Here is a 15004-nt window from a genome sequence, read left to right as displayed (position 1 = left end):
CATTATTTTAAAATTATTTTTGTTCTCTCCATGGAATGTAGTGTCTTTGAGTACTGAGAAAAGCGCTATACAAAAAAAATGCATTAATATTATTATTGTTATTATACCATTATAATCAATACGATTTTCTACACACAACAAAAGGACGGCCCTTTCTGCATGCTTCGATTCTTTGAATATTTATTTGATATGAGAAAAGCACTGTAATAGCCCACAGTGAGATCAACTCTTCTTGTTGAATATTAACCAACAAGCTCAAGGTGCACCTTCATTCTCACTTCCACCTCTGCAGCCCTACTGGTCTCACAAACGGATGAGTCTGTTCTAGCTATCTCTCTCTGTATGTGACAGGTGTTGCCCTGCTCTCAAATCTCAGGATCTATTCTTGCACGTGAAATCTGTGGTTTGGTGGGCCTTAGCTATTTTAAACCATACTTTTGGCTGAGAGGTTTCATTTCATTTCATTTATTCATATATTTATACAAGGAAACTATTATTTAAAATGTCAAGTGTACAGTTCAAAACGAGAAGTTGAAGAGAAGAATGACCAGAACCATACGCACATAAAGACATACAGTATATAACTCTGGTTCTCTACAAATTGCCATTGGCAGAAATACCAAATACTTTAATGTCGTATTTCTCTCAATGAATCCAAGGACAGTGAACTTTGGAGTGGGCTGAAAAGGAGCCATTTTGTATCTTGAACAGGATGTGTCGTTTGGCCCTCTTGTGTCTCCTCTCGGCCCTGTCCGTCAGCTGGGCTAGGCCACATCTCCCCATCCTCTCCCCTCAGATGGTCCAGCACATCAACAAGGCGAACACCACATGGACAGTAAGACCTGCCAGCACTGGGCACTGCTTACCAGCCTGGAACATCCACATCATGCATTCCTATCAGTTATGAATAATAATTGTAATTGTAAATGACAGGTGATAATAGTGTTCATAAAGTCATACCCCAGAATAAAAATAGTAATCATTAAATGGACGTTAAAAGGCCCCTTCAGTAAGGTTACATTTCCATGCTGCTGTATGTATTGTAGAGTTGGTATGGCTAGCAGTCAGGAGTCTCTCTCTCTCTCTCTCTCTCTCTCTCTCTCTCTCTGTGTAGGCTGGACACAACAACAACTTTGACAATGTTGACATCAGTTATGTGAAGAGTCTGTGTGGGACTATGCTGAGGGGACAAAGGCTGCCAGAACTGTGAGTGTGTGTGTGTGTGTGTGTGTGTGTGTGTGTGTGTGTGTGTATGTGAAATATTTGTCTGTATGGAGCAAATAGAGATATTTTACACACACACAGCACCCTTTCATTTAATTTCAAATACGTAGTTGTGCTTGAGCGAAACAAACAAAACCAACAGACTAGGCCCAAATGTGTAAACCCCGTCCATGTCTTGTGGTCCTCTGTGGCTCAGTTGGTAGAGCATGGTGCTAACAACGCTTAGGTTGTGGGTTTGATTCCTGCTAGGACCATATATACTGAAACGTATGTACTCACTGCAATGTAAGTCGCTTTTGATAAAAGCGCCAGCTAAATGGTAATATAATAATAAATATTATTATACATATACTATGTCTCTGGTTGGCACTCCAGGGAGGCTCAACCAAATGCTCAAAGTACAGTATGTGACTAATGTGGACCCAGGACTGCTGATGAGCTGTTTCCCCTTCTCCCTGTCCCAGGGAGCTGCCTGCTGAGGACGTGAGGCTGCCTGACAGCTTTGACTCGCGGCAGCAGTGGCCAAACTGTCGCACTATCCCACAGATCAGAGACCAGGGCTCCTGTGGCTCCTGCTGGGTGAGACATTCCTCATTCCTCTCTCTCTCTCTCTCTCTCTCTCTCTCTGCCACTGTTCTGCGGAAAGGCTTTTACATTTAACCCAAAAGGGGTAAGGAGAAAGTAACTCACTTAGACGAATGTACGTATTGTAAGTCCCTTTGGATAAAAGCGTCTGACTTAAATGTAAAACCTTAGATAGGTGTGTTCAGCTCTGCCCAGCTAACCACTCCCTCCCATTGGTTATCCATCCACAGGCCTTTGGGGCAGCCGAGGCCATCTCCGACAGACTGTGTATCAGTAGCAACGGGAAGGTGTCCGTGGAGATCTCCGCTGAAGACCTGCTGTCCTGTTGTGAGGGCTGTGGCTTTGGGTGAGCATACTGTATGTGGATGAGTGTGTGAGTGTGTGTGTGTGTGTGTGTGTGTGTGTGTGTGTGTGTGTGTGTGTGTGTGTGTGTGTGTGTGTGTGTGTGTGTGTGTGTGAGTATGGTCTTTAGCCTTCCAGGTTTAGTCTACCCTATGTCATAATAATAATACTGTAATAATAATAGTAGTGCATTACCACGTTTTAGGCCTGACTAAGGTGTGTGTGTGTGTGTGTGTGTGTGCGTGTGCATGTGCGTGTGCGTGTGCGTGTGCATGTGTTTGTGTGTGTGTTGCAGGTGTTCGGGGGGCGACCCAGCCTCTGCCTGGGAATACTGGGTTAAGTTTGGCCTGGTAACAGGGGGGCTCTACAATTCCAAAGAGGGTGAGTTCTGTTCTGACAAAACTGAGACTGCCCATCTTTACTGTACCTTTACAACAGGTATGGTAAGGTGCTGTGAAAATGTTACAAACTATTGGACTTTACTTTTGATGTTATTTGTTTGTGTCTTCCTTTCCTGTAGTTAATATGTGTAAGACAGTGGCACTGTAGTTGCATTTCATCATTGTGGTGTGTGTGTGTGTGTGTGTGTTTGTATGTGTGTGTGCGTGCGTGCGTGTGTGCGTGCGTGCATGTGTGCGTGTATGTGTGTGTGTGTTTATATGTGTGGGTGCGTGTGTGTGTGTGTGTGTGTGTGTGTGTGTGTGTGTGTGTGTGTCTTAAATAGGCTGCAGGCCATACAGCATTGCTCCGTGTGAGCATCACGTGAATGGCACCCGCCCCCCCTGCCAGGGTGAGGGGGACACCCCCAAGTGTGAGACGCAGTGCATCCCTGGATACCCCTCCTCTTACAAGCAAGACAAACACTTTGGTAAGTGCTCTCACTTTTCACCACAGTAAACAAATATCAGCAAAAAATATATCCCAACAAATGCATAGATTATGAAGGCTACAATACATATCCATATTCATTAGATACAGTCAGCATACAGTCAGCAAATATGGCTACTTTGTTGAAACGTGAATTGAAGTAGTTGGCGCTCACTCGTCTGTCGCCCCCTGCAGGCAAGCAGACGTACAGCGTTCCCTCCGAGCAGCAGCAGATCATGACTGAGATCTATAAGAACGGTCCAGTAGAAGCAGCCTTCTCCGTCTATGCGGACTTCCCCCTTTACAAGACCGGTGAGATAGTAACTAATAGTAGACATGCCCTCCTCTTCCACCCTCTCAAGAGAAGAAAAAAAAAGAGGGAGAAGGAATGTAAACAAAACCCTATTTTTTCTGTCTGAAACCAGGTGTATACCAGCATGTCACTGGGGAAATGTTGGGGGGCCACGCTATCAAGATCCTGGGCTGGGGAGAGGAGAACAGCACCCCCTACTGGCTGGCCGCCAACTCCTGGAACAACGACTGGGGCGACAAAGGTAAGGCTGGCTCCATTGTAGATGACATTTTGGCTTCTCAAAAAAATGTGTCTTCAATTTCATCCTGTGTCTTCAATATTGAATTGGGAACCGATGGGCAACTCTCACATCATGGAAAAACAGCTTCACTTTGAATAATAATAATAATAATAATAATAATAATAATAATAATCATCAATATCACTTTTCTGTTTGACAGGGTTCTTCAAGATCCTGCGAGGACAGGATGAATGTGGTATTGAGTCAGAGATTGTGGCTGGGATCCCTCAACTCTAGAACAGTGCTGATATGGCTGGGAGGGGGGGGGGTCTCTGTAAACCCCCCACCCCCACCCCTTCACTCCCTGGGCAAATGAAGAACCATGTGCCTAAGCCTCATACAAGCCTGATTAAAAAACACAATGTTGTGATTGTCCATTGGTGTGACTACTTCATTTATTGGTGAAAATAACTATGAAGCACGAAAAGGATAAATAGCTGTTTTGAAGGTTGTTTTGAAAGGTGTGTGATATACATGTATTATCTTTCTTTACAAAAACGTACATTCAGCTCTAAAAGAGGAGATATTATTCGCTCAGGGAAACCCTGCCCACTATACTGTAGCTGTAATACTGTACATCCAAATGGCGTTGCGTGTATGTAAGACATTGTCTCACGCTATTATAGTTTAACACAATGTCTTAAACTTGAACACAATGAGAGGAGGGTGGAAATAATCAAGTTCAAACTTATTTTAGAAAACGTCTCTCACCCGGGTTTGGGTGGTTTTTCCCCCCTCCAGAATACAGTACATTACAGCTGTAGCACAGCTTACAGTCACTAGTAAGCTTTTTAGAGCTTTTTATGACACTCAAAGACACTTTACTAACGGTATAACTAATAGCTACATAACTAGCTACATAACATAGCTAGTATAACTAAAAATCTACAATTGTAAACCTTACTTTTAGACTATCTTGCGGTACCCCTTCTGAAAACACTGGGGCAACGAAATAAAATAAAGCACAGGGTTACAACAATACTCTATTTTCTAAAATATTCTAAATATATTTCTAGAAGCAGTACAACACAGCTCTCCGAAAACTTCTCCTGACACACGCAGGTGCCCCCTGGGAAGATTCCTTCACTACAATAAAAGTCTACGAATGTGACACGAATGTCACAATAAGTGACAATAAGTAACTATAAAATAACCAACTAAGGTTAGAAAATCCAAATGACACATTGGTAAAAAGATTGAGGATGATATTAAAAGCAAGTTTAAAAAGATGTATCGATAGGGATTACTTGAAGGAGGACAAGATCGTAGCCTCCTGAAGTTCCCTAGGAAGGGAGCTGCAACACTGAAGTCCCTGTCACGCCATGTTCATGTACTGCAGTTCTATTTGTTCCGTTATGACTGTAAATTCTCTTGTCTTCGTCAGATAAAGTTGTAACAAACAGAAACAAAATAAACGTTTTTAGCTACCTGCACACAAAACTACAGACAGGCCCAAATGTGTAAACCCCATCCATGTCTTGTGGTCCTCTGTGGCTCAGTTGGTAGAGCATGGCGCTACAGACAGAAATTAGACTTTTGAATTGACTCTGTCAAAGAAATCCTATAAAGTAAAGGTAGAATCATACGTGTTTCTTTTGTCTACAGATGTTGATCTCTTCAAAATAATACAATACAACCACATGGTGAAAGACCAGAGAGACTTAATTTAGTTCATTAACAATATTACCAAAGCGATACAGCTTTAATAACTCCTAAAATCTAAACACCTAAGAATATTATTTAGAGTACATCATGGAAACATGTACATCAAAGGAAATACAGATTTGATTCATTTAATCAATCAATACAGTAACAATACAGGGTCTTGAGTGATGCACAGAGATCCAAAGTGTGTGTGTGTGTGTGTGTGTGTGTGTGTGTGTGTGTGTGTGTGTGTGTGTGTGTGTGTGTGTAATTTTTGGGAAATTCCACTCCAGCACAATAGGTGGGGCACTGGACGTGGAGGTACCTACCACAACCCAACGAAGAAAATAACCCGGAAGAAATAGGCTTGTCTATCTCGACGACACCGGCAAACAGACCGATTAGAAATAGTTTTTCGTCGATTGTGCAAGCACGGTTGATCCGAGTAGAGGAAAACACCCAGAAACCGCTTCTTTTAGATGTTTCTTGTCAAGGCAGGTTTGCGGAATATTTTACTCTAGGACGTCACGGTGTAATTGACATAACAAGAGCTAGCTAGCTAAAACAAGCTAGCTAGCCCACTTACATCGTTCAATTAAATTGATTGTTTGTGGTTAGCTTAAGTGTCTGTTTTTGTGTTCGTTTTGTCCATGACTCGGGTCCCACAAGCAACTTAAAACGGTAACGGTGCGTGGACGTGTCAGGCTAGCGGATACACACCGATCAGCTTTAACCTTCATTGGCATTTGACAAGACCGGCATTCATATCACCGTTTGAGAACTTCCAACTAAGTTGCATTTATTTTTGAATGACACGTGTCATATTGTTGGACTTTTGACAAGACGCGGACCTTGGATACGTTGTGACGGTAGATCTATGTTGTTACCTTTTACCTCAAACTAGGACCTTGGACCTGCTCTGGGCTAGCGAGAAGTTTGAGGCTTGACTCCGTGTCTCTCTCTCTCTCTCTCTCTGTGTGTGAGGCCACTTCATTGCCATGCTCTTGTCTCACTCCGAGTTATGGAAAGTGTGTTTGGAGTACGTCTCCAGACCCTGCACGGTGGTCTTCGGCGCCATCACCACCGCCCTGTACTACCTCTGGGGCCGTGAAGGCCAGGTCAGTCCGAGCTAGCCGCCTTCGGTGGAACTGTCTCCCGGCTTATACAGCATGTAGTGCCGCTGTTCTCCGTCCCACCCCCCCTCCCTCCCCTTAGTCTTGTCCTCTGCAGAATACTTCGTGCTTCTAATCTGCGGGAACTCACTCTATGTCCATTTCTCATTTTACAGTGGGCTGTAGAGTAGGAATGAGATTATTATCATCACCCAATGTTGTAGTGACCCAGGAATTGTTGGATAGAAAATAGACCCTGTAGCATGGAAGCCACCCAACCACAAGGGTTCTCATCCACACTGCTTTCACCTTTACTGCTTTCATTCCTGTAGATCTTGCACCATTGCCAAACACAGCCAGCAGAATGTATGGTTCTCTTGCTGTGTGCCTCTGCTTATTCCACTCTGTTTCCTCATCTGTGTTTGTGTGTATGTCCTTACTCAATAGTGTGTGTTATAGTTTGTCCTATCTTAGCCACCCATTTTGTTGCACAATGTAGACACTCGCACAGTAGTGTCTCACACACACACACACACACACACCTAATTTCTCTATTTTCACTGTAAAGCATGAATCCTCACTATAACACTTGTTTCCCCCCCCTCTCTCTATCTCTCTCTCCCCTCACCCCTCACCCCCCTCCCCTCTCTGTCTCTCTCACACAGACACCAGTTCTGGTGTGCAGCGATGCTTTCCGTGTGTTCCTTAAGAAGCACTGCCCCGTGGTGGTGGAGCGGTTCAGCCCCACACCCTGGTGCTGGGGGGGCCGCCTGCAGACACTGGTCAGAGTGCTCATCAAGTCCAGCCCCGTCGTCACCTACAGGAAGTAAGAGAACCGTCCACATTCTGTGTGTGTGTGTGTGTGTGTGTGTTGCATCCTTCTTCCTCGCTTCCTCCTTCCTCGCATCCTTCTTCCTTCTTCCTCGCTTCCTTCTTCAATCAGAGATGTGTGTGTGTATGGCATGCCTACAGTGCATCATCTGGGCATTGGCGCCCCCTTGTGTCCTTCCTTGCAAGCCACCCAACCTTCTCTGTGTCTGTCCACAGTGAGTTGATCCGTACAGCTGACGGAGGTCAGATCTCTCTGGACTGGGTGGACAACGGGGCCAGCGCCGCCTACCCAGAGTGCTTTTCTCGCCCCACCGTGCTCATCCTCCCGGGCCTCACGGGGAACAGCCAGCAGACCTACGTTCTCCACGCCGTCAGCCAAGCCACCCGACGCGGCTACAGGTCAGCCTCTCGCCTGTGACCTCTCGCCTGTGACCTCTCACCTGTGACCTAGTTGTGGGCAGTTTACCCAGAATCGGGTTACGCCTTCCCCGAGGCCCTTTCCCAGTTGTTAGAAACCAGATTCCTCGCATCCTCTCCTCCTCCATCCTGCACTGGCTTCCTACTCCAAACTCATTGGATAAGAAGATCTAGGTTCCTCCACTTAGATATTCTCCTCCAATGCCTTTTTAAAAAAAACAATATTTTAATATAGAATGGAGGAGAGGATGTGAGGAATCTAGTTTCTAACAATTGAGAAAGGGCCCTAGTCTAGAAACTCCCCATTGAATTTGGTCTTTAGTCCAGGACTAGGCTTAATCTGGGTCTGGGAAACTAGCCCTATGGGTGTTTCTGTCCTAATCCCAAACAGAGGGTGAATCTCAATACTCTGTAGTGGCTTCCTCTACCCCTTTCCTTTCATTGAGCGGCCATGATGTTAGAGAACTGTACAGGTAGAATAAAATCTGACCCCAATCCAGTTATTAAATTCAGTGTCTACCTATACAGTACCAGTCAAAAGTTTGGACACAAACTTGCCAAGAGTGTGCAAAGCTGTCATCAAAGCAAAAATTGGCTACTTTGAAGAATCATATTCTGGTTTGTTTAACACTTTTTTGTTTCCTACATAATTCCATATGTTTTCCTTCATAGTTTTGATGCCTTCAATATTAATCTACAATGTAGAAAATAATAAAAATAAAGAAAAACCATTGAATGAGAAGGTGTGTCCAAACTTTTGACTGGTACTGTATATATCCATGTTTGAAACCTGAGGCACTTTACACATCTGTCTGTCTCTCTGTTCCCCTAGATGTGTGGTCTTCAACAACAGAGGGTTTGGAGGAGAGGAACTCCTGGTAAGTGGGATGAGTAGCTGCAATATTTGAAAGCTCAACTAGTTTTAAATGCACATTATTGTTCACATATTACACGGCCCGTCTCAGTGCATTTACAGGCAGTTTACTATGACACTTGTCTCTGCTACTGTCTAAAGCCGTGGTTGGATATGATCATCAGTAATTCAAACTAAATTCTACAAGAGTCTATGTTCTGTAGCTCTTGCCCAGTAGTCTTAACCTTCTATCTCATCTCTGTGAATCCCAGTCCTCGTCACCTCTCCCAGTAACCGTGTCTATATCCCAGTAGATAACGGTCCCAGTCCCAGTCCCTCTGCCCTCTAATCATTCCCGTTCCTCACGACCATCTCCCCCCCCCCCCCCCCCCTTCCCCAGACCCCCGTCACCTTCTGTGCGGCTGACACTTCGGACCTGGAGCGGGTGGTCCTCCACGTGAGAGAACTCTTCCCAGAAGCCCCTCTGCTCGGCACCGGCATTTCCTTGGGAGGGTGAGTGTGCACAAAGTTAATAAAGATACCATAGAAGTTATAAGCAGTCAAGATACCATAGAGGTTATAAGCAGTCAAGATACCATAGAAGTTATAAGCAGTCCTAAACAGTCCTAATAGTCCTGACTGTTAATGATAAATGATGTGATAATCGCCTATTTTAACTCCACCCCCCCCTGCCCCACCCTCTTTTCCCCCCCTCACTTCTCCCCCCTCTCCCCTCCTTCCAACTCTTCCATTTTCTTTACTGTTCCCCCCCCCCTCCCCCAACTCCCGTTTCCCCAGAATGCTCTTGTTGAACTACCTGGCCCGTATGGGCAGCGAGGCGGGGCTTGTTGCTGGGCTCACCATGTCCGTCAGCTGGGACACGCTGGAGTCCTGCGCCTCATTGGAGCAGCCACTCAACCGGCTACTTTTCAACCGCCACCTAGCCAGCAACCTGTGCCGCACCATCAACAGGTCTGAGTGGTTTTGTCGTCATGGTTGCGATTAGTTCCGGATTTGTTCCCATGGTGATGTCTCCTTGGTTAATTGTTCGATTTGTCTCAGGCCATACATGTGTAACATTGTTATCTTCCAGTGGTCATGCCGATGTAGCTGCTCTGGATGGGGGTTTTGGAAATACTTGAATCAATATAATACGTAAAAGGGATGCCAAACTGCAATTTAAAGCAATAATGCTTGGCTCTTGTTTTTCTGAATTCAACCTCATTTAGGAATCCAGTTCCATTTTGAAATAGTTGAATGGAAGCTTGTCAGTGGAGTTCTATTTACTAAGATGTAGTTTAACTAGATCTACTTTCTCTCTCTCTCTCTCAGGCACAGGAAAATGCTGGAGACTGTGGTGGATATGGACCACGTAATGAAGGTGGGGACCAGTCCCGTACATCTTTCTTATTCGTTACCATGCACCAATGCCTGCCTGCCTGCCTGTCTCCCTCGCTGCCTTCTGGCTAACTAGCTAGCTTTAGTAAACAACTCTACGACATGTAACTCTACGATGAGACATGCTACAACCGGCTGCAGCAGCCACACAAGCTCGTGTTTTTTTTTTTTTTTTTTATGCTTCAGGTCTGTTTAGTTTCATCAACATTCTTTTTTCATTCATCTCTGAAGCATCTCCCAACTGAAAAGAGTGGCTCTCGCTGCTGTTTTCACTGCCTCCGTTTTTCTGCTTCTGGTGTAAACGGCGCTCACGAAGGCAAAAACGGGAAACTTGCTGTGTCGTTTTTAGGGGTAACTCGTTCCATCTCCTCAACCTCTACCTCTCACTTTTACCCTCTTTTAAAAAATATGTTTTTTTAGGGCATTTCTGCTTTATTGGGATATAGACAGTAGAGATTGACAGGAAGGATGGGAGGGAGAGAGGAGGGATGACATGCAAGATAGGTCGAGGGTCGGAATCGAACCAGGAACCTTGCGATTACACGGTAAGCGCATTAGTGCGCTACGCCACTAAGCACCCCCACTTTTCCCCTCTTGATATCTTCCTCTTCCTCTCCTTATCCCAGGCGAAGACCATCCGTGAGTTTGACGAGCGCTTCACCTCGGTGATGTTTGGATACAAGACGTGCCTGGAGTACTACCAGGAGGCCAGCCCCAACTACAAGCTACCCAGGACGGCGGTGCCCGTTCTCTGCCTCAACGCTGCTGACGACCCCTTCTCCCCCAAACATGGTGGGTGCTATGATCTGCATTAAAAAGCTCAAGCTGTGTCCTCCTCATGTCTGTCTGTCTGTCTGTCTGTCTCTGTCTATCTCTGTCTGTCTGTCTGTCTGTCTCTCTCTGTCTGTCTGTCTGACTGTCCCCCCCCCCCCCCCCCCTTACATTTCTCTTATCCATCTCCCCCCTCTCCAATTTTCTCATCCCCTGTTCCCTCCCTCTCTCCAGCCATCCCGGTGGCTCTAGCTCAGCGCCTGCCCAACGTGGCCCTGTTGGTGACAGCCCACGGCGGACACATCGGCTTCCTGGAGGGCCTCTTCCCCCGCGGGGAGGGCTACATGGACCGCCTGTTCGGCCAGTTCGTTCAGGCAGCCTTCGAACATCCCGGCGACCTCAAGGGGGCCTGCGGCATCAAGGAGGAGCTGGTGGACTGACCGCGACGCCCCGGTCACGTGATCAGGTCCAAAGTGTTCCGAGGCCGACCGACTGACTGACTGAAGTGGAACTGACCTCAACTGCACTACGACTCCCACTATCCCCCTCTTCATCATCTCAGGTTCTCATCCGTCGACCAATCAGACAGAGCTTAGCGTGAATAGAGGCTCAGACATGGTGTCCAGATTTTCAGGTAGGTAGGACTTGACTAACTAACTAATGCCTTATTCCCCTATGCACAGAATGAGAATGTCATATATATTTTGTGTAGGACGTATCTTGTTATGTAAGGGGATTTAATGGTCAGTGTAGTGTTTTATGACCTGCAGTCACAATTAATCTATTTCAAAGTTGTCCCCCAGTATTTCCAATGTTTTTAAAATTATTTATTTAGTGTAAATTACTAGTGTGATTTAAAAGTTTTTTGTTTTTTTTAAGGAATATCCTATCCTTACGTTGTGGCACAGCTCGCATCATGAAAAAAAACTTGAACTGAAAATGTGTCTTTTAGCATTTTTGATTTTATTTGATTTTAAGTATTATTCTATTTGTGAGTCGTTGATAGATTTGTATTGCTGTGGAGAATGGTGGGGCACAGGCAATTGAATGGAAATGTGCCTGATTTTATCTAGCTGAGGACTACTGCTGTGCTCTTCACCTAAATAAGTATACTGCTACGATCTATTCTTTTTCCTGTGTTTACTATTTGAAGTTTTACTATGAAGAAGAAGCAATTAATTCTGTACAAGGTTTGGATCGTCAATTCCGTTTTCAATTTAGCGGATTTATTGAATTCATAATCCTAAAATTGAGAAATGGCTTTTATTTTTGGAACTGAATTTTGACCCCCAACCTCATTGCACATCAATTCAAAGAAAACCTTTTTGTATATTATAATGTGAAACATTAATGATGATCTAATGTGAAACATTAATGATGATCTATTTAATACATGATATGTTTAAGAAAAATGTAAGATTGTATTTAATGAGTGCTGAATGCTGCATCAAACTTGCCTTAGCATTTGTCCCAAGCCAGGACAATGTTTTTGTCAAGATGTTTTGGTTTTATAAAGTCATAAACAGTGTTGCTTTTTGCTATTTTCACCTCAGTTGACCCAGACTTTATACCCAAGTTGGGAAAACCTGCTGGATTTGAGATTCAATTGCAAAACAATCAGATCTTTTCCCTTGCTGTTTCCACTCACTCTAGAATGTATTCTTGAGCAAACATTCCTAGGCACAAGATGAGAATGAAAGAAAGAATTCACCTGTTGTTACTTTGTCAGTTGCCATTTCTTTTAATGTAAAGCACTGTGCACTGTAGGCTAGCTAGGTGATTATAATCATAGTGTCAATAGGACAATCAACTAACATACATTTTTGCTGGCTGTCCTCATCGGGTGCTGTTGGGCTTCAAACACAAGTGGAACCCCCCCCTCCCCCATTTTCTTTGTTCCAGTACCACGACTACTGTACGTACTCATTTTGACCCTAGTCATTATGGTTATATTGTTTGATAATATTTTTTGTGATTTGAAGGAAAATTATAATTATTAGTAGTATTTTGTCGTCTATTTGGTTTGCAGTGTTACTTTGCCATTGGCATTACATTGAATGGACGGTATATATGCACAAAGCCCTGACTCTACCTAAATTGTGAACTAATGTAACATGCCTTATAAGCTTTCACCTTTGCCCAAGGACTAAACCATTTGTCTGCTCTATATGAAGGATGTGTGAGACAATTCAGTGATTTAATCCTTGGAAACTATTTAAATTGCTTAAAATTGTGTTTATTTAATTTTCACAGGTGTCTTTTGTTTTGATTTGTTTGAAATTTGCAAATGTTTGTTTTGATGACATATTTATTATGGGCATTATTAAACAGAATGTGTCTGTAATATGTTGGTTATTGGTATGCACAATGTATGATGATGAACATATGTAGATCACCTGCCTGTCTTGCACTGAGTCAAGGGGTTATGGTTTAGCAGAAGGAAGGAAAATAATTTGTTTCCTCCCCTGAAAATGAGAATTGTTGTACATTTATTGTTATTTTTAGTTATGGAAACATTTAGATACTCATGGAAAAAGCAATTGTTGTGAAAAACGGAATTTGAATTTGTTTTACTGTCATATTACGGGCAGAGTATTTGAGATTATCACACGATACTGTACGCATATTACGGTTCAATAGCTTCAACGTGGGGGCATTCTGAATCATATTGTACTTGAGTGCTATTAAATGCTAATTCCAAAAGCGTTATCGTCTGTAGCCTGGGTGCCAATCTGGTTTATTATTACCCAGCTCTAAGTTGTTAACAATGTTTGCTAAATCCTAAACAGACTGGCCAGGGCTGCCACCTTTTAGTCCTGGCAAAATTCAACCATTTGCCTGTACCCCAACTCCTGGCAATACTCTCTACGAACCCTACAATAATTGGTTATTTCTAAAAGGAACAAAAACCAAACAAACAGACAAAGCAGATGTAAAATGGATTAGTTAGCACCAACTGGCACCCAGGCTAATACAGAACGTCATCACACCAGCGCCTTAAATGCTTGGCGTCTGACACTTAAATATAGACACTTTCAGATTATTTGTTGTTATTGAGCGGCCATATGACCAGCAGTACCCTCCTCTGCCACTCCCAACCCCATTAACCCTTAGACACGCACAAGTGTTATTAAGCGGTAATGTCCTGGTATTCGCTGGCACAAGAATGGCTGGACTTTGTGAGGGAGGCCCGATGATGAACCATGGCTGTGCGTACTAGCGCAGCTGCTGTTAGTCAACAGTGTTAGGATGCTTTCTGTTTTCAGTGAGGGCAGAAATTGAGCTAGCTTGAGTAGAATTCAGTTCAAAGATCTGTCATCGGGCAACGTCAGCTTGAAAAGCAAGACCAGAGATTTGAAAATACACATTATTATGATTATTATTATGATTATTATTATTATTATTATATGCTGTATGGCGAGACCATCTTCCCTTGGCGATGTATATCTAAAAGCGTCATTTTAGTTGTAATAGCCAGACTGCCCGTAGTGGACGGAGAGGGTATCAGGAGTTTGAGGTCTTGTATTGCAGAAATTGGTGTATTTTGATATGGTGGAATACTGAATGTTTTGAATTTTCATGTAAACGTCTGTACATCATTAATGTGCATTTGTGATCAAACTCTGCTGACAATGCAGATATCAATTCCAGTTTTACAAGCCTTCAAGCTGGCTTGTGTATTCAATCTTTTTTTTATTACTTTGTTATGCCTTTTAATAGCATGAAACAACCGTAGGCCTACATCCAAGAAATGTACAGTTTTACAGTAATATTTTGAGTATGTTATGTAATGGATGAACATCATACAGATGCAATAGTGAAATATCGACACTTACAGCTGACTGACCACTATACCAGCTCTACTGCAATGATAATGTGAACACAATTACATGTATTTTTAGTGACCTTCAACTTTGCACCTCTACCACCCTTAGGGCCATCATGTTTCATGTTTCATGTTTCGTTTCCATTGTCTTTTTGTCTGTCCACATAGCACATCATTTATACAATCACTATGTATTCCTCAATAAAATGAAACTCAAAACTTACCGGAGCGATTTGTTTATTTCTGTCAATAGTGGTGATACTAGTAAATGAGTGCACGTGCATGTTTGTCTTTGTGTGTGTGTGTGTGTACGCACGCACGCATGTGTGCCTGTCTCTGTGTGTGTGTGTCTGTCTTTGTGTGTGTGCATGCGCATGTGTGTCTGTCTGTGTGTGTGTGTGTGTGTCTGTGTGTTTCTGTGTCTGCGTGTGCTTGTGTTGTACCCCACCTTACTCTACTTTATCAAGGTTGGATTAACATCAAAAATGTGCAGGCAATTCACCACGGGTTTGTTTTGATTGTTTTATAACACCTTGTTCAT

At 43.6% G+C, this 15004-nt stretch overlaps 2 protein-coding genes across 2 annotated transcripts; both read left to right on the top strand.

Moving 5' to 3' along the window:
- Positions 1 to 712: 712 nt before the first annotated feature.
- On the top strand, positions 713 to 3848 carry ctsbb (cathepsin Bb; the record flags this gene model as incomplete). Its single annotated transcript, XM_083689465.1, has 9 exons — positions 713 to 835; positions 1115 to 1206; positions 1689 to 1803; positions 2040 to 2155; positions 2447 to 2532; positions 2876 to 3019; positions 3214 to 3330; positions 3444 to 3572; positions 3772 to 3848. The coding sequence occupies 9 exons, from the start codon at positions 713 to 715 to the stop codon at positions 3846 to 3848; spliced, it is 999 nt and encodes a 332-aa protein (XP_083545591.1).
- A 2332-nt stretch (positions 3849 to 6180) lies between these two features.
- Positions 6181 to 12165, top strand: LOC310817907 (phospholipase ABHD3-like). Its single transcript, XM_083688642.1, has 9 exons — positions 6181 to 6373; positions 7033 to 7193; positions 7415 to 7597; positions 8448 to 8493; positions 8869 to 8981; positions 9267 to 9440; positions 9801 to 9849; positions 10493 to 10658; positions 10872 to 12165. Exons 1-9 carry the CDS (start codon positions 6254 to 6256, stop codon positions 11075 to 11077), a joined length of 1218 nt encoding a protein of 405 aa, XP_083544768.1. The 5' UTR covers positions 6181 to 6253; the 3' UTR covers positions 11078 to 12165.
- Positions 12166 to 15004: the final 2839 nt, after the last annotated feature.

Source organism: Argentina silus (genome assembly GCF_951799395.1).
Source record: "Argentina silus genome assembly, chromosome: 17".
Lineage (NCBI taxonomy): Eukaryota > Metazoa > Chordata > Actinopteri > Argentiniformes > Argentinidae > Argentina > Argentina silus.
The sequence above is the reverse complement of the archived record's forward strand: the minus strand, read 5'-3'. Positions and strand labels throughout refer to the sequence as shown.

Coding starts and splice junctions, on each gene's coding strand:
- LOC310817907 (XM_083688642.1), top strand. CDS start 6,254: ATGCTCTTGTCTCACTCCGAGTTATGGAAAGTGTGTTTGGAGTACGTC. Junction 8,982..9,266: donor ACCGGCATTTCCTTGGGAGG/GTGAGTGTGCAC, acceptor CCGTTTCCCCAG/AATGCTCTTGTTGAACTACC. Junction 10,659..10,871: donor CCCCTTCTCCCCCAAACATG/GTGGGTGCTATG, acceptor CCCTCTCTCCAG/CCATCCCGGTGGCTCTAGCT.